Source organism: Diadema antillarum, unplaced genomic scaffold (genome assembly GCF_040938485.1).
Source record: "Diadema antillarum isolate AM-2024a unplaced genomic scaffold, OU_Dant_1.0 scf00000001, whole genome shotgun sequence".
Taxonomy (NCBI): Eukaryota; Metazoa; Echinodermata; class Echinoidea; order Diadematoida; family Diadematidae; genus Diadema; species Diadema antillarum.
This window is the reverse complement of record NW_027270890.1, coordinates 1,873,133-1,897,217: the sequence shown is the minus strand read 5'-3', so window position 1 is coordinate 1,897,217 and position 24,085 is coordinate 1,873,133. Positions and strand designations below refer to the sequence as shown.

The 24,085-nt window shown below is 38.4% G+C and overlaps 1 protein-coding gene across 1 annotated transcript in view; it reads right to left on the bottom strand.

Annotated features, from left to right (window-relative positions):
• The window catches only part of LOC139721313 (transient receptor potential cation channel subfamily M member-like 2), a 433,859-nt gene that overhangs the window by 229,091 nt on the left and 180,683 nt on the right, over positions 1-24,085 (bottom strand). The window contains exon 14 of the mRNA XM_071632667.1: positions 18,728-18,781. Within this exon, the coding sequence (XP_071488768.1) occupies positions 18,728-18,781 (54 nt within the window). The remainder of the gene's footprint in view (positions 1-18,727; positions 18,782-24,085) is intronic.

The following is a 24,085-nucleotide window of genomic DNA, read 5'->3' as shown; positions in this document are numbered from 1 at the left end:
TATAATTGCAGGCTTTCAAGTGGGATAACGTAAAAAAGTAGGAATAAAGTAGGAACGAAATCTCTAAAAAAGTAGGAAAAAGTAGGACTTAAAGAAGGAAAAAGTACGGCATTAAAGAAAAAACAAGTAGGAATAAGTCAGGACATATGCAGGCTTTTTGGAGTAGTTTTCGTCGATACTCACCAGAACTCTTGATGTTACATGTAAATCTTAATTTGTACTCACAACCCTGCTGCCTCAGCCTCACTTTTGCTCCTGGGAGAGCGTGGTAATTTTGAGCGATGATGAGAGCTGGTTGAGCGCTGCTCCAAGTCCTAGGCTGCAATATCAGTGGGATCAATCACATCTGCACAGGAGCAAAAGCTGAGGCTGGCAGCAGTCTTGTGGTTGATTGGTGTGTGTTATCCCTCTTTCGTGCTGAAGAGGCTCTCCCCACCAGTAAGAATCTGCAACTAGAGTCTACTCATTTCTGAATAATTCAAGTAGCCTTGCACATCTTTTTTTTTGTGGGGTTTTTCACCAAAAAAGTAGGAAAAAGTAGGAAAAAGCAGGATTTTGAGCAAAAAAGTAGGAAAAGTAGGGACAGCAGTAAAAAAGTAGGAAAAAGTAGGAAAAGTAGGGCCACTTGAAAGCCTGTTATTGTCTGAGAGTGCAGGTACACATATTTGGGGAATGGAGAATTTTTACTTGACTTCTGACCGACCCTTCTATTCAATTCAATTCAATGTTTTATTTCATTTTTCGACAAGAACATATAAACATCACTTCTTCTTTTTTGGTAACAGAAAATCAGGTGCGTAAAACTATGTAGGATGAAAAGAATATACAATGATTGTAGCACCTTGCAATAATTACACGATTATAAGTTTATGCATTGAGTAATTTTCAAGGTATGAAGAAAGAGTGTAATTACAGTACAAATATTTTTTTGGGGGCATTTAAAGCTGGCCTTTGATCCTTAACCTTTGACCTTCTGGTTGGAAATTTCCCAGAGAATCTCCATTAGGTAATGCATGTATATATTAAGTTTTAAAACTAATAATGCAAGCATTGCATATACTAGTATATGAGGGAAATAGTAAAATTTTGAGTTGACCTTGACCTTTGACCCCCTGACTATTGACCCATGACCCCTAAATTCCCTAGATAATCCCTGCCAGTCAGTACATGCGTATGTACCAAGTTCCATGAAGATACATTGAACCATTTGCGAGAAAAGTGATATTGCAACATTTTCACCTAACCTTTGACCTTTTGACCTTTGACCTTATGACATGAAACTCTCTCTGGAGAATCTTTACGCAGCAATACATGTCTACACTAAGTTTCAAGAAAATACCTTCAGGCATTGCATAGATATGGGGGAAATAGCAACATTTTTAGCATTTGACCTTGACCTTTTGACCTTTGACCTCTTGCCAATGTCACTTAAATCTACTCAACTAATTGCCCCATCATATATCATCCTTGGACCAAGTTTGGTGAAAGCTGCTTCATCCAGTTTTGAGTTATCACGTAAACAGATATATTTTAGGATTTGACCTTGATCTTTGACCTTTGACCTCTGTCAAGTAATTGTCCCATCACACATCATCTGACAAAGTTTGGTGAAGTTTGCTCCATCCAGTCTTGAGTTATCGCGTAAACGGATACAATTTCATGATTTGACCTTGACCTTTGGCCTTAGGCCGATTTCACCTAAAATCTAATCAAGTAATTGCCCCATCATACTTTATACTTGGATTAAGTTTGGTAAAATTCCAGTCGATATTACTCAAGTTATCGCGTAAATGAAAGCGGACGGACGTACGGACGGACAACCCGAAAACATAATGCCTCCAGCACCACTTCGTGGCGGAGGCATAAAAAGTGTAATTTCAGTATTAAATTGTAAACTTTTAGCATTTTAACCTGGCCTTTGACACTTGACCTTTGACCATATGACACTAAAGTTCCCAAGGAAATCACAGTCAAGTGCAGTACATGCATAAATAAGTACTAAGTTTCATGATGACACCTTGAGCCGCTTCCATGACACAGAGAAGTGTTATTCAGCATATTCACTTGACCTTTGACCTTCAGGCAAACAACTTTCCCAGAGAATCTCTAATGGGTAATACATGCATACCCTAAGTTTTATGAAAAATCCTTTAGGCATTCCATAGATATGGGGGAAATAGTGACAGTTTGAGAGTTGACCTTGACCATTGACCTTTGACCCAATGACCCCAAATCCCTGAGATAATAACTGCCATTCAGTACATGCGTATGTACTAAGTTTCATGAAGATACCTTGAACCATTTGAATTATGGAGGAAAAAAAAGAAATTTTAACATTCATACTCGACCGTTCACCTTTGATCTCATGGCCTGAACTTTCTCTAGAGAACCTCTATTGGGTAATACATGCATACACTAAGTTTCAAGAAAATATCTTTAGGCATTGCATAGTTTTGGGGAAAAATTGTGAAATTTTGAGCATTTGAACTTGACCTTGAACTTGACACCAGGGAGGTGAGAAGAAAAGGAGTGGGCACTCTGCCCCGAGGGTTTTCCCCTATCACTCAGCATGGGATTATTAGGGATCAGTTACCTTAACGAATATTAAAGTAAATGACCTCTAGCATAATGAGGTCAGTCAGATCACTATTTCTGGTGTTTGATGTTCATTCCTCATGGTGCTGTGCTGATTTGGCCCTCTCTTGTTGGGAACATAGTCAAGTAGAGTTGTGTGTGTTCACAGGGACATGTATACGGGATCTACATTCTTCATGCAGGCACACAGACAACATACACTCTTGGGACACACTAGTCTATGAATTCAGCTCTCAATAGATACAAAAATTTTGAAAATCGGCCAAGGAAAAGTTGAGTTTTGACAATATAACTGTTTAAACAATATCCATTGCTTTGTCCTTGTCTCAATCAAAGTACAACGCAATGTCCAATGCAGGTGATATTCATTTTTGGGTCAGAACATTTAGAGTTTTTTCTTTAGTTTGATGTACATGTATCAATCCATTGTTAATTCTTGTTCAAATCCCGTATAATTTTTAGGAAATTTGTGTACATCTGCTGACACATTTGTTTTACCTGGTCCTATTAATGTATTTTTGTGTGCAGTTTTAGTTCTTTAGTGCATACTATATTACTGTTTTTGCCTTGTACACTCACGACACCAGTACTTGCTTACTATACTCCAAACGAGCCCTTGACCATTCAGTGTGATGCAAGTTAAGCAGGACAGCCATTATGCTATGCTAGCTGTGCTCTCACACCAACTGATCAGAGATACGCTTAGATTGAGGAGGCACTTGCCATATGTTTTGCTCTCCAACGCTTCCACAGGTATACTTTCGGACAGAGGGTCATAGCAGAGAGTGACCATAAACCTCTACAGTTGATTTTCAAGAAACCTCTTTACAAGGCACCAAGACGCCTGCAAGGAATGCTGATGAGGTTGCTACACTGTGACATCGACATCATATAGGTGAAAGGACAGGACATGCATCTGGCTGATATGCTGTCAAGAGCCTACCTTCCCACAGATGCAAGCGGCATAGAATTTGGTGATGTGAATGCTGTTGAAACCCTGAGCATGGGAGAGGAGAGGGTAAAACAACTGCAAACACACACCAAAATTGATGAGTACTGCAAGTCGTCAAGCAGGTATGTAAATCACAACTGGTAGCCGGAACATACAGAAACATACCAAGAGTGGCCAAGCCATACTTCAACATTTGTGATGAGCTGAGTGTGCAAGATGGACTACTATTCAGAAGGGAGAGAGTAGTCATTCCAATCACCCTCCACAAGGAAATGAAGAAAACCCTTCATGCATCTCACCTTGGGATTGAAGGAATCCTCAGATGGGGTAGGGAACTCATATCTACTGGCCAGGGATGAACGCTGATGTAAAACAGCACATCCAGACACTTATCAGGGTAACTACCCCCTGGCTAAATACTGGTTAGTGGCAGGGTTAGAGTACAGATTAGGGTTAGGGTTAGGTTTAGGGTCAGGAGTTTGTGTTAGGGTTAGGATTAGGTTTAGGATTAGGATTGGGATGAGGGCCTTGGGAAGGGTCCGGGGTAATTGCCCAAGGGGTAATTACCCTAGACCCTCCAGACATGTTAAACCTGTCGCATGTGGGAGCAACAAAATCCAAAGGAAACTTTGATCTTTGATACCACGTGACATCCAAATCGACCATGGGAGAAAGTGGGAACAGACTTCTTCGAGTTGAACAAGAAGCATTATCTTGTTACCGTCAACTACCTTTCCAACTTCTGGAAATCAACAGACAGTATGACCTCAGCAACAGGACAGTCCTCAAGAACTGAAGAGCCACTTCGCCTGATATGGCATCCCAAGTATTGTAATCAGTGACAACAGACCATAATACTCATGCGACGATTTCGCAAAATTCTCCAAGAGATGGCACTTCCATCACATCACAACCTCCCCAAAACACAGCCATGCAAATGGTAAAGGGAAGATGCAGTCAAAGCTGTGAAGAGGGTGCTCACAAAAACATTACAGTCAAGAGGCGATGCCTACTTGGTGATGTTAGAGCTTCAAAATACCCCACACCAAGGTATAGACAGTAGCCCGGCGCAGAGACTGAGTGGAAGGAAAACTAGAATGCTCCTGCCCACTACATCAAATCTCTTGAAACCATGAGGTGCAGAAGAAAAAAACAAATAAAGACCGAACAAAGGAAGCAGATTGGTTACTACAATCAGTATGGTAAGAACCTACCAGTCTTGGAGGAGGGGGACACTGTGCGCCTCAAGCCATACATGCAGGCACCACAGTATGGCAACAGGCAATCGTCCAGTGGCGACTGGACGAAAGATCATATATGTGACCCTGCACCACAAACTAATAAAATGTCACCTGACATAGTTAGTTAAGGGCAGATTCTGAAAGAGCAGACTCTAACTTTAAATTGATGTATAACTCAATTCAAATGAACTCTCCTAACCTGCCTAAATCTTGGAAAGAAAGCACATACTCTGGAAAAGTGTGAACTGAGAAAAGAGGCTCTGAAGTACAGGATATATTCAAGCACTTTAAATTTTTACAGAGCCGTGCTAGCTGTACGATGAATGGGACCAAAAAAAAAAAAGAAAAAAAGAAGAAGATATAAATCACTGTAGCAAGAGCAATGAAGAGATTATCAAATTAAGCTGGAGCTTGCCCTAGCAACACATTCTGTCAATGATTAATGCCACTTTTCAAAGCAGTAGCATTTTCCTTTTAAAAGTTATTAGAGTTGAAAGTGAGAGTGTGAAGGGATTTTAAAGAAATCAAAAGGGCCCCGAAGACATACCTGATGACACTACTCTATACCAAAAAAGGGTTGTAGAAAAACTGCTGAAAACCCACTTTCCCATTTATATTATGATCCCAAAGTTACAAATGATGTAGAAGAATAGTTCTGTCAGAAGATACAGAAAACTCAAAATTGACTTGATTGACATGTTTCATCTTTTTTGAGTCCTCCATAAAATCAAGGGGTGCGACTTTTTGTTGGTTTTGTGATACACGGTCACATATGACTTCGGTGGATCTGGACTACTCCTGAGGAGGAAACAGGATAGACCTCAAAAGGGCAGTGCCCCAGAATCTGCAATCACAATCAAATGACAAGGAAAGAGAAGAGGTGCAACTTCCTCACCACCCACCCACACACCGTTGTGACAAAAACAACAAAGTCATATACACAAAAATCAAACAACAAAAAATGAAAAAATGAAAAACAACACAAAAATTAAAATTGGTTTTGTGATACACGGTCACATATGACTTCGGTGGATCTGGGACTACTCCTGAGGAGGAAACAGGATAGACCTCAAAAGGGCAGTGCCCCAGAATCTGCAAATCACAATCAAATGACAAGGAAAGAGAAGAGGTGCAACTTCCTCACCACCCACCACACACCGTTGTGACAAAACAACAAAGTCATATACACAAAATCAACAACAAAAATGAAAAATGAAAACAACACAAAATTAAAGACACAAGTGTCTTTCAAAATACCAGATCTGGTAGAATTTGCAGGCCTCCCATGAGATTTGGAGATCATGTTTAAATGTGAAACAGCTGAAACCACCAGTCAAAAATGTTTACCCTGTAAGAACATTTACAGCTTTTGAAGAGTTCTGTATTGTGAGAAGATACAGCTACAGCATGTGTTTACCTTATTCATTTGACCTGTAGCTTTGGTACTGTATGTGTTTTTGCACTGTTAATCATAAATCATAAATGAGAAGCCCCATTAGGTAGTGAATCAGCAGCTTTTGGTAAATCATTATGTATACATGGAAGAGGATTAAGAAAAATAATAAAACCTCAAACGCTCCTTAAACTAAAGCATGGAGCCGAATTTTAATAATTCTTTACGTGCATGTTTGCTTTGTGTAAGTATATGACAGTATTGCGTTACCTACTTCTCTTGCCTTTAGACAAATATGTTATCAAGATTATTGTGACTTAAAAAAAAATAAAAAAATAATAAAATAAAGCCAGACATTCAGTGTACCATAATGACACAGAGTTATGTCATATTTACATTGTATAGAATAACAGATAAGTTTGTCTTCGTTGTGACATATTAATTGATTAAGGGGGCATGATTTTTTTTTTTTTTCATTTTCATGTTGAACCAAATTTTTGTGGCTAAGAGTGGGACTGAGAGAAAGAAAAAATGTAAGTCAGTTCTGAGACATTATCAATGTTAGGACACCTGTTGAAAAAACAAAAAGATTGCCCCCAAGACTTTATTTTGTTGTTGTTCACGGATATGTCTTAGCTTTTATAACAACATGCCAGACATGCACAGGTAACATATCCATTCTATAAGGTCCCATACTTTCTCAAAAAAGTGAGGATGTGTGAATATGTATGCATAATCATGAATATGCTACTTTGTACATACGCGCAAGCAACAGCATGTACAGCATCACAGATTCATAAGATATGAGCCCAGATAGGAAAGCATGTAGTCATTGTTGTCTCTGTTCTCTGTTGTGTCAAACAAGTTTGATTTCATGTCAACTGCTCGGACAACGCTAATCAAAACAGTATGTGACAGAAAATACTGTGGCACATATCTTGCTTACCCACTTTATTGCAGTGTATTTCACTGATTGCAGTTTGTTTTCTATAATACATTGGTAACATGCACATCAGAACTTGCACATATGACTCATAACCATAAGAGTCATCAGGGTCTGAGATTCCTGTCACAGAAAATCCAAGTAAATACGAGATCATAGTACTTATACGCGGACTAGTATTTCACAATTATTACATGCACTAGTAGCATGCACACACGATTTTACCTGAATGTGGTGATCTACACTCCGGGAAAAAAGAAAATAAACACCTTTTCAAGTTCATATTCTTTGTGGAATAGTGTGATGAAAATTAATGTATTATATACCATACTGAAGGTAATTTAATTGGCTATCAACCTGACAGGTCAATACAAAAGGAAACTTATGCATGAGTGAATGGTTCCCACTAGTTTTTGTCCTCCAAAGTAAAAAACAACAACAAACAAATTGCAGAAATTGACATTTTGTCATTCATTTTCACTGCCCTTAACCCTAACTTACCGGGGGGTGGGGGGCCATATGGCCCCCCCCCATGACGAATTCCGCGACAATTCCGGCGCGCAAATATTTTTTGACCGCGCCACTCACTGACTTTTTACTTTCAAGTCTCGCGCAACTTTTGAGACTAAATTTGTCGTGCCCGGGCATACCGTTCCGAAGCCACGCCCCTTCAAAAAATTTTCGTCAACCCCAAAATTGCTCAAAAACGTGATTTTGTGTACAAAGTCAATACAAATTGTTTTTTTAATTAATTCATATAAAGATTCATATTTTTAATTCTAATGGCTGAAATCAATTTATTTTAGTATAATTATGCTTCAAAAAATGTGTATGACAAATTCTGCTGAAAAAAACAACAAAAAGTTTGAAAAAACAAAGAAGTACATAAAAAAATTGATAAAACAATAAAAAACATAAGAAATTAATTTTGATACTGAATTTTTTTTTCGCACAAATGTTCGGAATGTCACTAGGAATATCTACACCAAAAATCAGCATTCCATAAGCTTTTATAAGCCAATTACAGACGAAAATTAGGTTTTTTGCATATATTTGCATAATTAATTTATAACAGAAAATGCAAATTTTTTGAAAATTCAACTTAACAGTCTTGTAGACTACATCTGGCTTTATGTTCATGCAAAATTTTGCGGCGATCGCGCGATCAACTGCTGAGATCTGAAGGGGGGGGGGGGGCCATAATGCCCCCCCCCCCAGGAATTCAAGCTTGCTAAATAGCCCAGGTAAGGTAGGGTTAAAAATAGCAATGATAACAAAAGATCAATTTCATACAACGAGCAACATGGATGAAATAGCGAAAAACTAGAACTAACACTCAATGTGATTAATACCCCCAGCTAACACTGAGGGGGGAGTTAGCTCAACCAGCAATTACTTTGTCTGCTTTTAATTGAAAAAAGAAAACAATTGTTACCATGGCAATGTATTGTTCATCATTAAATAAATGTTAGTTTGCTCACTGATAGTCACATGAAGTGCTCTTACCCTGAGTAAGATAAATGAATTGGCAATTTCTATGATTTTCATTAAAAATGTTGTTTCCATGGCATCACCATGTTTGACATGAACAAAAAATGAAGCTTGCACAACTATGTATCCTAGCTGTCATATGTGCCAAATTGCAAGTCAAATGCTCAAAAGCTGAGGGAGTTAGTTCATTCACATTATTGTATGATTTTCATTTGAAATATGCTGCTACCATGGCAATGCATTGTTCAGCAATGACAAACGATTAAGTTTGCACATCTATGTACTCTAGCGGTCACAGGTGCCAAATTTCAAGCTAAATGCTCAAAGACTGAGGGAGTTAACTGAATTCACAGTTGTATTTTTGTATGCTTATTAGTGAAAAAATGTGGTACTATGGCAAAGCATTGTTCAACAATGATGAAAGATTAAGTATGCTCATCTACGTCCTACGGCAGTCACACATGCCCAATTTCAAGCCAAGTGCTCAAAGACTAAGGGAGTAAGCTGAATCTACAATAATTTTGTATGCTTTTTAGTAAAAGAAATGATGTTAACCATAGTAATGCATTTTTCAACATTGACAAAAAATTAAGTTTGCACATCTGTGTACTATAGTGGTCACATGTGCCTAATTTCAAGCTAAATGCTCAAAGACTGAGCGAGTTAACTGAATCCACAGTCCTTTTGTATGATTTTCATTCAAAATATGCTATTACCGTGGCAATGTGTTGTTCAACAATGACAAAAGATTAAAGTGCGCACATGTGCCTAATTTCAAGCTAAATGCTCAAAGACTGAGGGAGTAAGCTGAATCCACAATATTTTGTGTGGTTTTAGTGAAAATATTGTAATGTGTATTTAGGACATTTTAATAATGTCTACATTCAGTTCAGTTCAGTTCAGTTCAATTCAGTACATTCTGTATAAAACTAGCTCAGTACTCCTGAGCCCATCCCATCTTTAAAGTCACCCTCCTTTTAATGACCATCTTGTATAATTTCTCCCAGTCTGCAAACCTTCCCTTCCCCAAACAGGTGCTTTCATTCAGACCAATTATGACCCACTCAGCTTCAAGGTTCATCCGGCTCCCCCACTGGCTACAAACATCCAGGCCAGTCCCATCTAAAACATGACCCCTCCCCCAAGCTAACTTTCCCTCCAAAAATGACTTCCCCCTCATATGATTGGTCCAAGTACCACACCCACTCCTCTTCCCAAATTGCTGATGTGTCAAGAAGCACGCTGACCATGCAGACTGGACATTCATGTAAGGAGAGCTTGTCAGACGGTCATTGAGAAAAGACCGCTCTCTTGAGTTGCTCCTTTCTCTATACATCGGCTATGTACATTGTGCCTTTTGCCTGTTCGTCGTTAACATACCTTGGATGTGGGCGTAAAGTTAGACTTAACTTATTTGCCCCTTTGGCGTTTCAATAAAGGAGCAATAGCTCTCTTCAGAACGAAGAACTTTGATGTGTACGAGCTCATCTTTTACTGCGAGTACCTCTCTGGAAATAATACACAACTATACATTACAATATGCTGTTACCAAGGCAATGCATTGTTCAACAATGATGAAAGATTAATGATAATGATAATGATAATGAATAACATTTATATAGCGCTTAATACTGATGTTTCTAAGCGCATCAAATCGGGGAAAAATAATATATATAACGTAAAAACAGAATACAGCATTATGTACATATTATGATAACGACAGCAACAACAACAACAGCAAAATTAAGGTTGTGTAAACAGATGAGTTTTCAACAATGACTTAAACCTATCAACATTTTCAGCGTTACGAATATAAAAAAAATACGAAAAAAAAAATATTAAGCTTGCAGACATCTACATACTACCTGTATATTGGTCACATGTGCCAAATTTCAAGCTAAATGTTCAAAGACTGAGGGAGTTAGCTGAATCCACAATATTTTTGTTTGCTTTTTGATAAAAAAATGCTGTTACCATGGCAACGCATAGTTCAACATTGACAGAAGATGTGTCATCAATATCTACATACTGTAGTTGGTCACATGTGCCAAAATTCAAGTCAAATACTCAATCTACATATTTTTGTATGAATAGTATAAAAAACTGCTCTTGCCATGGCAACAGATTTATTCACACACACACACACACACACAAAAGGCATTTAGCACTACACCGTTCATATATTCCGAATTTCGACTGAATTGCTACAAGGCAAGTGCCAAAATGTGTCTCGCCCATTCGCAGACGAAATTAATGTTTTTCTAACTCCCAGAAGTTCATTGACCCTGCCTATGACCTTTGACCTTGTGGTGACCTTCAACTTGCCAAGGAACATTTACCAGACAAGTTTGGTCACAAATGGACATATGGATCAAAAGTTATGAGCCATAAAAACTTAAAAGGACACAGTCCTCACGAAATTTAAAAGAAAATGTTGTGGTTGGTACCTCCAATGAACTACTTTCACGGAAAACAAACTTTCAAATCACCAAATAAGCTCGTAAATTTTGGTTGAAAAAGTGTGAATCTGCATGGTGAATATGCTAATGAGCAAGTCCTGGCGGAGAGTGAGACGTCACCGAGGCACAACTTTTCCCAGCCGTGTTCTGCTCGTTATCCGTACGCTCCCTAGTTACCCGGATGCATGAAGACGTCGGTGGCTACTACTAGTAGTATTTGACATTGTTTCTACGTTGTGTGTGTGTGTGTGTATGTATTGTGTATTATATTCGCACAGTACACGTGTGGACGGTACAACTAGATCTACGGTAGATACCCCGTACGCGGTTTGCCCTTCACACTTTTCCAGTCTATCAAAAGCGCAGCTGCAGCCCTGTCGCCGCTCATGCATGTTCTAGTACGTACAGATTGTAGGTAGAAACGGTTCTACACAGCTACAGGCCTGCTAGTACACTATAGGGGCGACCGCATTCAGCGTCGTCTGGTCAGGCTATCTTACATCAGTAGTTTTGCTCGAATCGTGCAGAAAATTTCCCAGGAAAATCCTTTTTTCCGTCCCAGACCCACAAAAGTATCGTGAAAGGTGAGCTGTATAGCTCGGAAATCTCGGTACAACGATGCCGAACATAAGAAACTTAGGGCCTACAAAATCTCGATATCGTGTTGTGACCTACCTGTGTGGACCATTTGAGAAGCGATGTTTTTACGTGGACTGGCAGGATGTGGCCCTCGGTTATAAACCGAGAAAACTCCTGAAGCCAGATGCAATCCCCACCATTTGGTCACATGAGTTATAAAAAAGAAACACCTCGAGCATCGACTTCGAAGAGAACCGAGGGAAAAAGCGTAGAGAGGTAAGGAAAGTGGCTAGCTATGTTTCATTTACCGTGGGGCTGCAGCCGGGGTTGGACTGCAGTACAGCGCCACTGAGCTAGCTGCTGCCAGTGCCGACTGGACATGCACGGCAAAGTGGAGCGAAATCATATCCCTACGACCCCCTGTGTTTACCCTTCCTGGCTCACGTCGAGGAAAGGCGATATCTGATTACTTACAGAAATATTGAGATACAAACAATATTTTCTTTGAAGAATTCGACTCTCTCATGCACAGGTTATCTTCGGCAAAATCAGCTAGACGGAGTACTAGTAAGTACTGTGTACATTAGTATGGTAGGAATTCGCGCGCGAGAGTGGTTTCTACGCTAAGAAGTATGCAAGACGGACGGAAGCCAGAAAAGGACCGTGCCGATTTGATGTCAAGTTCATGGTATATTTGGTTTAAAAATACATATAAATTTATGTTAACAATATTAATTTTTCATGAATTATAAATATCTAAGCTTGAAATATTTTGTTTGAAATAATAACACCACAAACTTTCACATTATATGATAAAATTGCAACTAATCATTTCAACACTAAAATTAGTTTTTAGAGGCACGGCTGTCAACTTGGTGAGTAGGGCATGCATGACGTACCATCTCTTTGCCGGCTCTTACACGATCGCTTGCAGGAATTATTTTTCAAAAATCGCGTACGGAGACAGTTTTTCATTTCCACGCGTATAAACTGGTGAAAGGTTATTTTTTCTCTTCTTAATTATCATTACAGTGAAAATTTCAGGACTGCTTCCCTTTAACTTTGGGCCCTAAAAGTTTGTTGACCCCTGTCTGTTATCTTTGATCGTGTGATGAACTTCAACTCCCCATAGGACATTTACCATCCAAGTTTGGTCACAAATGGATATACAAGTAGGAATCAACAGTTATGAGCCATAATTGAAACACAGCGTAAAAACTTAACATTGGGAACTAAAGTTTATTGACCCCTGCATGTGACCTATGACCTTCAGGTGACCTTCATGTTTGGTAAAATGCGTAACTTTGTATAATCACTCCCCCCTCCAAGTTTGATTGAATTGAAGTCCTCATTTGAGAGTTATTCAAGTTTTTGTAGCATTACGGACAGACGGCGGACGGACAGACGCCGCAGGCGATCCCTTAGTATCCCCTCACCTCCGGTGGACTTGACAGAAATGAAAGAGTAGTTTGATTCACATTTTGTAAAACATTTTTTTAAAATTTGCAGTTGCCATTATGCAATACTGACGGAAAAGGTGTCTTGCATATATCCCTTTGATAGCAGTCATACATGCCACATTTGGGGTTGATTGCTCAAAAAATGAGACAGTAGTTTAATCCACAAGTTTTTATGAAGATTTGCAGCTGCCATGGCAACACATTATGCAATATACTAACGAAACTAGAAATGTCGCTATGCGACTGGTATGCCTCCGCCATAATGCATGATTCTCCTAATAGGTCTAGATAGTACATGTGGAAAATGTGTGATTACAATTTCACAAAATTGGCAAAATATTAAAATGACAAGTTTGTCACAAATGTGTTGAATGTTCAACTTCCTTGACCTACGTTTAACCCATTCCCGTAATGATGATGATGATAATGATTCTGGTGATGTTGATGAACGAACTCTTATGATGATGCAATTTATTTCGTGTGACCATGACGTTGACGATGGCGAGTACGACATGAGTAGCCTAGGCCGATGACGAGAGTGACACTGAAACGGGGGCTGATGCTCGCTCGTGCACAGATAGGAGTGGTCTAGAGACCTGCATTTTATCATTTGTTTTTCCTTTTGCTTGTTCACTCGGGTTTAGTGCTACCAAAATTCCTGTCTCTGAAGAAACTCAACCAAAAGCTTGACAATAAGTTTGCATCAGGTCTATTTTGTAGTAAATATTAGCACCTAGATCTAAATGACGATGCTAATTTAGTTTTCATTTAGAACTCGAAGAAATCCCATTTTCTTTGCTCATTTTTCAACTAATAAATTATTTAGAACTGTAAATTAACTTAAATTCTGATGTAGTGCATTCACCATTGTGTTAAATCAATAAAAAAGAGCCTACTGAGCGGGTGTTTCATTCTATCCTTTTCATTTCCTCCCTATCCTTTTTGTTTCCTTCCTGTCACTTTTTTCTTTGACCCTGGATGGAAAAAAAAATCCCATCTTGCCATGTAAAGACAGAACACATACCATCATGAAATATTATGACATTAAACTAATGAAAAAAAATATGTAAGTGATAAAAATTCTTGTTTGTGAAAATAAATTATAAATCAAAGATGATTTCTTATGAAGCAGTTCTTTCAAATGTCCATCAGCTTCGATAATGAAGCAAGTGAAATCTGAAAACTATCGTGGCAACAAGTGATAATGACAGGGAATTCTGACAAAAACTGTCACACCATTTGATGTTTGAATTTGTCTTTTTTTTTATTGGATAGGGTTATAAAACTATAAATGCCATTGATAAAATCACAGGGGCAGTAGGGTAGGTACGACTCTGTAAACAGCTGATTACTAAATGCATCGTATCCATGGGCAACTGCGGGGTAAATGCAAGAATGCGCATGGAATTTAGACTTGAGTCAAGAACTATTATTTATTATTACTTTTTTATTAGAAATATTTTTTTCTTGGACTGAAAAAAACCCCAAAATATTTCATATTACGCTTGTAAAATATATAATGAATATATGAAGTATTCTTATCGTGATTTTATGAAGAAGTAGAATTATTATACAAATACAAATCATACTAGATGAGCTGAACAATGAAGTCTAATTTCGCCCCAAGAATTTGCAGCACACCATACCTGGTGCATTCCTAGCGTTCTTGCCGCACTCTTCAACTCTCACCATCACTTATAGTGCATGCAGTTACATGTTCTATACATACAGTACATGTAGTATGAGTAGCTAGTTCATCGATCTCATTCCTGATCTCGTGCGAGGAAAACCTTCAAAGTGTAGAAAATCCTCTCAAAACTAAGCCAAACATGATTTTGGAACATACATTACAGTGTCAAGACCTTTTCAGTGGACTCTGATTTCGCTGTTTGTCTGTTTTAGCTCTTGAATGTATGACTTCTTATGTCCAATTTGTTTGTACCATGCCGCCACGTGCTGCGTGTTTTTTCAGCCCCATGCTTCCCCTTAGAGTACTACACACAAGCCATCGCGATCAAAGTTTGAGCGATAGCGATAACACGTGCGGAGCAGACATGCGGATTTCAGCACAGGGTAAATGGTTGAACGTATCACAATTGTAAAACAAATCTTTTTCTATGTCTCTGCAAATTTGAATTAGGTTATCTAAGCATAGATAGATTATGATACATTATAATATAGATTATAAAAAAATACATTATAAAATAGATTAGTCATAGCAAGAACTTGCCTACATAATAGTAGTGTTGGCTCAGTAAGTAGAGCGGCTGCCTCACAATCGGGAGGTCGTGGGTTCGAACCCCGGCCGCGTCATACCAAAAGACGTTAAAAGATGGGAGTTGCTGCTACCTTGTTTGCCGTTCAACAGTTGAAAAGGTTAGAGCAACGTCGATCTGGCGCTGCTCAGTGGCTGCCAGGCCCACGATCAATTGGGCAAAAAGAATTTCCATTTTCGGACAATAAACTTTGGAGTGTATATCCAAAACAAACAAAACAATTATTTGGTAACGTTGCAAAATAAAAACCCCTTCATTGAATGGAATGTCCCAGAGCTATCTCGGGGGCTCGAGGACGTTATGGACACAAAAATTTGCAAGTGGGTAAGATGTGATTACCGATGGGTCAAAATGAAGATGATTTATGAATAAAATACACAAAAACATAATATTTTGTCATAATCCATTCACAGTTTATTATTTCCTTTCATAAAATTCACATAAACTAGTGCTGTATTGAGTCAACTAAGTGCACATTTGCACAAGTATACACGCATCAACCCTCCTGCCTAGTGGGGATGACACAGGCAGTTTTTCAATGACATATGAATGCCCTTCGCGTGTAGATCGCGCTGTAGGGAAGATCGCGCCCAAGTTCATGGCCAACTTACTAGGCAGGCACGAAATTACAGATTACACAGAGGTCCGTGCATGGATGGGTTAATTGGATGAATAGGAGAGCATGTAAGGACTTTAACTTGACTTTGAGCCATTCATACGTTTATGCATTGAGTAATTTTCAAGGTATGGAGAAAAAGTGCAATTTCTGTATTGAATAGTAGATTGTTACCATTTTTATCTGGCCTTTGACCCTAAAATTCATAAGATGATCACTGTCAGGCAGAACATGCATAAATATGTAGTAAGTTTCAAGATAACTTGAGCCACTTCCGAGATATGGAGGAAAAAGTTAGTTCAGCACTTTCACTTGATCTTTGACCTTTTGACCTTTGAGGCAAAGAAAAAAGAAAAAAAAAACCCTTTCCAGAGAATCTCTATTAGGTTATATATGCATACACCAAGTGTTAAAAAAAAAATAATCCTGCTGGCATTGCATAAACGTGAGGGAAACAGTAAAATTTTGAAGTCGTGCCCTTGACCTTTGACCCCTGACCTTTGACCCCATGAACCCTAAATTCTCTAGATAATCACTACCAGTCAGTACATGTATACATACCAGTTCCATGAGGATACCTTGAACAATTTCCAAGGTACGGAGAAAAAAGTGAAGTGTTAATATTTTTACTTGACCTTTTGACCTTTGACCTCATGACCCCAAACTTTCACCAGAGAATCTTAATTGGGTAATACATGTATACACTAACTTTCAAGAAAATATCTTCAGGCATTGCATAGATATGGTGGAAATTGTGAAATTTTATGTATTTGACCTTGACCTTTGACCTTGAGCATGTGCACCTAAAAGTTGACAGGCACAACTTCACCCTCTAATACACATACATGCCAAGTTTCATTAGGATACCTTAAAAGGTTTTTTAGTTACGCTGTCCACAAAATTCATTACGGACGGACGGACGGAAGGATGGACGGACAACCCGAAAACATAATGCCTCCGGCACCACTTCGTGGCGGAGGCATAAAAAGTGTCTTGCACATCTACTTTTGATAGCGGTCACACATGCCAAATTTGGGACCAATTGCTCAAAAATTGAGAGAGTAGTTCAATCCACAAGATTTTGCAACAGACCGACTGCCCGGCCGCCCGACCTCAGAGTGATTAAAAAAAAAACCTCATACACACTATGTGTGGGTGGGGGTATAATGAATTTTAGTTCTTTGTATCTCTTTATATCCTCAAACATAGACAAAGTGGGAAACTAGAAGAGAAAATCATCTTATAATCATCTATTAATTTTGAAATTTAAAAATTTATTAGGCAAATACAAGAATCACATTCTATTTTCAATTTTTCTAATTTGAAATAAAATTTCAAATTTCTACCTTTTTTATTGATATTGCTTAGGAACTGCTGTAATATCATTTGAATTTGGCATATGATTCTTCATTATTGTCAAGTACTTGTAGCTTTGCTTCATCTTCGGGGCTACACAAGCATTATAGAGATCAAAGCATTATTTTTGCATATTAATTAGTGTTTCTTATTGTGTTAAATTTGTCTTTTGTTCTCATTGTTGTATGGAAAAATACTTTATGCATAAATGACAACTTGTTCATTTTTGCAATTTTTACTTTTTTTCGCCTTGGAGGAGAAAAACAAATGTGTGCACTCATGCATAAAGTTTCCCTTTTCATTGACCTACCAGGTTGATAGTAAATTAGCTTTAACATGGTATATTAAACATTAATATTTAGCCACATGTTCTACGAGAAATATGAAGCTGAAAAAGTGTTTACTTTCTTATTTTGCTGAGTGTACATATCCATGCAAATGAGATTACTAGAGGGTGCGGCTGGTACCTCCTCATCGATCAGTTTCCCAACTATTGCGAAGGTCCCAATGTGATGAAAATTTCACTCATGCCAGTATTTTGCTTGTTTACAGATCCAAGATATGAGCAATCATGACAAATTGTAAACAGATGGCAACTTTCATGTACATGTATGTAGTCCCGCAAGATATAATTCATTTCTAACATAAGTACATTATGGTTGGTGAAATTTGAAGTTAAAAAATGCCTGTTCATTTCACTCTCTCAGCCCAGGTATACTCAGGACTAGTCAACAGCCTGAAAATGTCAGCCTGAGTATACTCAGGACACGTCCTTAATGGTTGATAAGCAATTTTATATCCCCTGGGCAGCATTTCATGAAACTTGTCAGTCACTGACAACTCTTTTAAATTTATAGAAATTCTTGCATCTGATTGGCTGGAGGAAATTTGTCGGTGACAATCACTGATCAAAAACTTGATGAAATGCTCCCCTCCCTGCTCCAAGTATATTACCTGAATCATGCACCTGATAAACAAAGGAAAAGATGACATATGTTGCTTCTAGATACTGGACCCCATAAAGAAGCATGATGCATGTCAGATGAAAGGTGATCACAATAGAGTACCTGAACTTGTGACTCGGGTGTGTCAAAGTGAAAGCAAGACTTTATGCAAACACAACAATGATTGAAGAAAACAGTGTGTATGTGCAGAATTAATTATCTGCCTGGTTAATTATCTATAACAAAACTGAGTTCTATGGAGCAAGTGAAGTGATGCATGCTACGTGCATCATTTGCCTAATCCAAATAAAATTTGCCAAATTTTGTGCATGATTCATGCATGCATGATATATGGGTGCCAGGGGGGATAATGTGATACTCATGCAATGATAAGCAAAAGGAGAACAACTTCATCATTCAACCTTTTCTGGATTTCATACAGACTCTCATGGGTGATTCGTGACATTCACCAAGACCTTAAATAGGAGAGACAGTAAAACAAGATCAAATGAAGTCGGACATGGCACATAGAGAGTAAAGAGCTTCACTGAAAAATGTGGGCATGAGCAGTCATATATGTTGGCCACATAAACTGAGATGTAGATTTTGATAACTGGACTGCCATAAATCTTCTACAAAAGTATGTGGGCAAAAAATCATAACCTAAGCAATCAAAATGTGGTGCATAATTACCTGTGATGCATCCACTTCTCACACAATGAGTAAATCACTCTAAAAAGACTGTTTAACAATTACATTGTACTTTTTGTCAAATCAATCAACAGCTGACATGTAACCCTCTTTGCATAATGGACATGTTTTCTTTTCATCAATTTCATCAATCAACATCAATGGTTTTGGACTAATGGCCTAAAAATAGTATTTTAACTAAAGTCTAGTGGCCTTGACCTTTTGACTTTTAACCCAGATGCTTCAGGTCACTGAATGTTTATCAATCTTCATTCTTTTTAGCAGATATCACTAATGGACATTCCAGGCTGAAGTTATGCCAGAGAATGACAATGTGGCCTTTGACTATGTCCTATCAGCACTATAATGTCAGGAAAAAACACTGTCAATAGATTTCTAACCTGTCCATCAATGAACCTTATTACTTGACATTTGTAGCCAAAGAAATAACCAATTTTTTCTTCTTCAAAAGTATATAGTAATATTCTACCTTGGCCTTTGAACTTTTACCATTATCATTTCATTAGACTAATTTTTCTGTTTCTACTCTTTCAACAAAAAAATTAATATATATATATATATACACTCAGCAAAAAAAGTAAGTTCCCCCCTAGCATTTGTGGCTATATCTCAAAAAGTATTCAACTGATTTTCATAATTCAAATGGAAATGGATAAAGAATTTTATTACTCATAACATGAGGTGGCAAATCATTGCCACCAGATATCATTATTGGTGTGAAAAAATGCATTTTATGTCAAAATGTATGGAAACAAAAGTTGCACTTTAGTGATTTGCAATGACTTTTACACAAATAATCAAACAATCACTCATGATTCTGAACATTTAAGCATGGGTTATTGCATATTTTTCTATCTCTTTCTTTTCATGAGCATATAGTGAAGTATTTGAAATTTGATATGTCCACCACCCGCAATGACCAGCCGCCATCACCTCCTTATACTGTTAACTAAAGTTTGTACTTGGCGCTGCTCAATGTTGGCCCATGCTCTCTGCAAGATGCGCTGAAATTCTTGCAGTGAAGTGTCATCTTTCAACTTCTTGCTCGCTTTCCACTTAATGATATCCCAAAGATTCTCTACTGGATTACAGATAGGGGATCTTGCAGGCCTCTCCATACGTTCGATGCCATTTCCCTCAGCAAACTGATCTTCAACTTGAGGGCATGATGCAAAATGCCCACAGGCACATTAATGTGATCAACCTAAATTGGAATTAAAAATCACAAGGCTTCTACCAATATGTTCATATTGAGAAGGCCTATTGTTCAAAACATCTGTTTAATAGGGAAGCACATTGTACCTGAAGAAATTCCTGAGAATTACACAATTTAAAAAGATCATTTGATAACTTACACAGGAAATCTATACAATATGCTTCCTATGGCCTGAAGTGCAACTTTTTTTCCCGTGCATTTTGACATAAAATGTGATTTTTTACACCAATAATGATATCTGGTGGCAATGATATGCCATTCACGTTATGAGTAATTAAATTCCCTATCCATTCCGGTTCGAATTATGAACATCCGTAAAATACTTTTTGAGATATATCCAAAAATGTTAGGGGGGAACTTACTTTTTTTGCTGAGTGTATATATATATATATATATATATATATATATATATATATATTGTATAAACATCAAGCTGTATATTCTTCGACAAAGTTATAGCTGAAAACAGCATTATTACCGAATAAGTGACCTTTGACCTCTGACCTTGAGCAATTTTGCCCAATCTACTTGCACATCCACACCTCACAAGGTGCCAAGAAAATTCTTTGGTTTCCTTACATCACAATAACAAGACGTGGGATGGACAACTGCAGAGATGGACAAATGGACAGGCAATCTGAAATCACAAAGCCTCTGGCACCGTGGGTAGATGCATTAAAAAAACTGATATGATATGGGTACATGCACTTCATCTGTATTAACTGATCATGAGTGTAATATTCACATAAATGTACACACATCTCCTCCATTGCAAGGTGCGACATATTAAAGCGCTTGCCGATTTGTCCTGGGGAAGTGAAAGCTTGGGGTAAGTTGCCTGCGAGCAGGTGAGAGGCGACTGACTGTGTGTGCTCGGGGTGTGTGTAGAGCACAGAGAGGAATTCACTCATTCATTCAACAAAAGAAACTGTGTGCACTGACACATTCCTGGTCATAAACAGTCCGGGGCCTTGGGGAATGAACAGGTAAAGAATGTTTAATTAAGCTGACTCAAGTCAAAGACCCCGGGTGAAAACCACTGACAGAATTTCAAATGTGATGATCCTTCATTTCTTTCATTTAACTGGTCTAAAATAGGGCTGTATTTCATCTTTTCTTAGTTCTTATCTGAATTATCTTGCATTGAACGATCCAAACTTAAGGGTGTGTACAGTTCTGGTTGAGGTGAGGATTTAGCTTGTAACATTTTTGCGAGATATTCAGAAACTACTTTATGAGATGTCAAAGAGCCTGCAACTCTAAGGGGTATCAAAAGTTTATTTGATGAAAATTGGTTTTGAAATGGCTGAGATATCCAAAAACCAGGAGAAACAAAGAGATCCTAATAAAAGGCATCGCCTGTTGCCTTTTTCATTTGATTGATATCTCGGCCATTTGAAAACCAATTTTCATCAAATAAACGTTGAATCCTTCTCAAAATTACATGCTCTTTCATATTTCATGAGAGGTTTCTTCTTTTCTCACTTAGGAATGTTATAAACCTGAATCCTCACCTCAACCAGTTCTGTACAGTCCCTTTGTACCTGTTCCTCTTACACTGAGGACTAGAATTGCAATCTCTAAAGTTTAGAACAATTGTATTCTTTATCTGGTATGTGTTGTTTGTTGTTTGGCATTTTCTTCTCTGTTGTCATGTTTGAACATGTACATTTATCTATCTTTTAATTCTTCTGAAGCACCATGAGCACTGAAAGGTGGACCTGTGTGCTATACAAGTAGCCACTATTATCACCATTATTATTCTTAAAAAAGTGAACGATGTCAAACTTAGAATTACCTATTTTCCTGCTTTAAAATATTCTCCTCCATTCTATATCATTTTTTTATCCCCTACTGTTTGATTGAGAAACTATTATTATCATTATTATTCTAAAAAAGTAAACAATGTCAAACTTAGAAAAACCTATTTTCCTGCTACAAACTATTCTCCTTCATTCTGTATTATTTCTTTTTTTAATTATCCTCCACTGCTTGATTGAAAAATGTTAATGTTTGTTATTCTGACAGTTCGTTATTCCGAAGGTTTGTTAATCCAAAAGAACAGAAAAAGAGGTTTTGTTTTTCCAAAGGTTTGCTATTTGAAAAATTAACAAGAGACCCGGGGGTCACACGCTCACCTGAGTATCGCAAGTTCACCTTCCATGCATTCTTGCAGACTCTTACCAAAGAACATTGGAAACTTGTGGTGGGGTAGCTTTGAGAATGGGGGCATTACATATTCCATCACACTGGTAAAAAGACCTGCCAAGTACACTGTACTTTATAGAATATTGGATTATGCAGCTTGGGGAAAAAGACTTAAAGCCCTATCATTTTTTATTAGAACTAGAGAAATATATTATTTAATATTCCTTAATTTAGGAGGTTTGGACCCCTGGGGCCCCCAAGGAAAGCATGGTGTCCATTCAAACACTATGAGATCTTATCCCTATGGGAATGCTACTTGACAAATTTGGTGAAAATCCATTACGTTGTTTTCAGCAAGAAGATGAAAATTTAGGCCTGCATTTGGACATCCCCCCCCCCCCCCCCATCCCATCCCACTTCCTTGGGTCCCAATGGGGTGGGAGGGCACCCCTGATTCTCCCATGAACAAACTTGAAACAACAGTCATTAATATACTGACTCATTGTATAAACTTAGCTCAATCACTTCAAGTTCTAGAGAAAATCTGTAAAGATTCCTTATGGGGGGGGGGGGGGGGGGGGACCCCTGGGGCCCCCAGGTGGGGCATGGTGCCCATTTGATGGAATTGAGATTCTATCCCCCTAGGGATGCTACCTGCCAAGTTTGGTGAAAATTGGTGATAGGGTTTTCAAGAAAAAGGATGAAAATTTACAATTTCGGTCCAAGTTTAGGCCCCCTGGAGCCCCCCAGGTGGAGCATGGTGCCCATTTGATGGGAATGAGATTCTTTCCCCCTAGGGATGCTACCTGCCAACTTTGGTGAAAATTCATAACGGCATTTTCAAGAAAAAGATGAAAATGTACAATTTGGGCCCCATTAGGACCCCTCCCCTCCCCTGGGTCCCAAGGGGGGCACCCCTGATTCCGCCATGAACAAATCTGAAACTACAGTCATCAATGTACTAATTCATAGTATTAACTAAGCTCTATCACTTCTGGCCTTAGAGAAGATTTTTTTTGAGATTCCTTAATTTGGGGGGGGGGGGGGGGGGGTTGGGCCCCTCTGGGGGCCCCCAAGGTGGAGTATGGTGCCCACTTAAATTGAGATCCTATCCCCCTATGGATGCTACCTGCCAAGTTTGCTGAAAATCGGTCAAGGGGTTCTCAAGAACAAGATGAAAATGTAAAAGTTAACGCACGACGGACGCCGGACGAAGAGTGATCGCAATAGCTCACTTGAGCCTTTGGCTCAGGTGAGCTAAAAAGAATAAAAAAATAAAAGTTTTGTTATTACGAAGATTCGTTGATCAAACAAGGTGAGTGCCAAATTGTGTCTCACCCATTCGCGTAGAAGAAATCAATGTTTTTCTAACTTCCAGAAGTTCAGAAGTCCCAGACCCCACCTATGACCTTTAACCTTGAACTCCCAAGGGACACTTACCATCCAAGTTTGGTCACAAACGGACATAGGGATAAAAAGATTATGAGCCATAATCAAAACACACCGTAAAAACTTAACATTGGGCCCTAAAAGCTTGTTGACCCCTGTCTCTGACCTTTGACCTTGTGGTGACCTTCAACTCCCCAAGAGACATTTACCATCCAAGTTTGGTCCCAAACAGACATAGGGATCCAAAGTTACGAGCCATAATTGAAACGCGCTGTAAAAACTTAACATTGGGCCCTAAAAGTTCGTTGACCCCTGT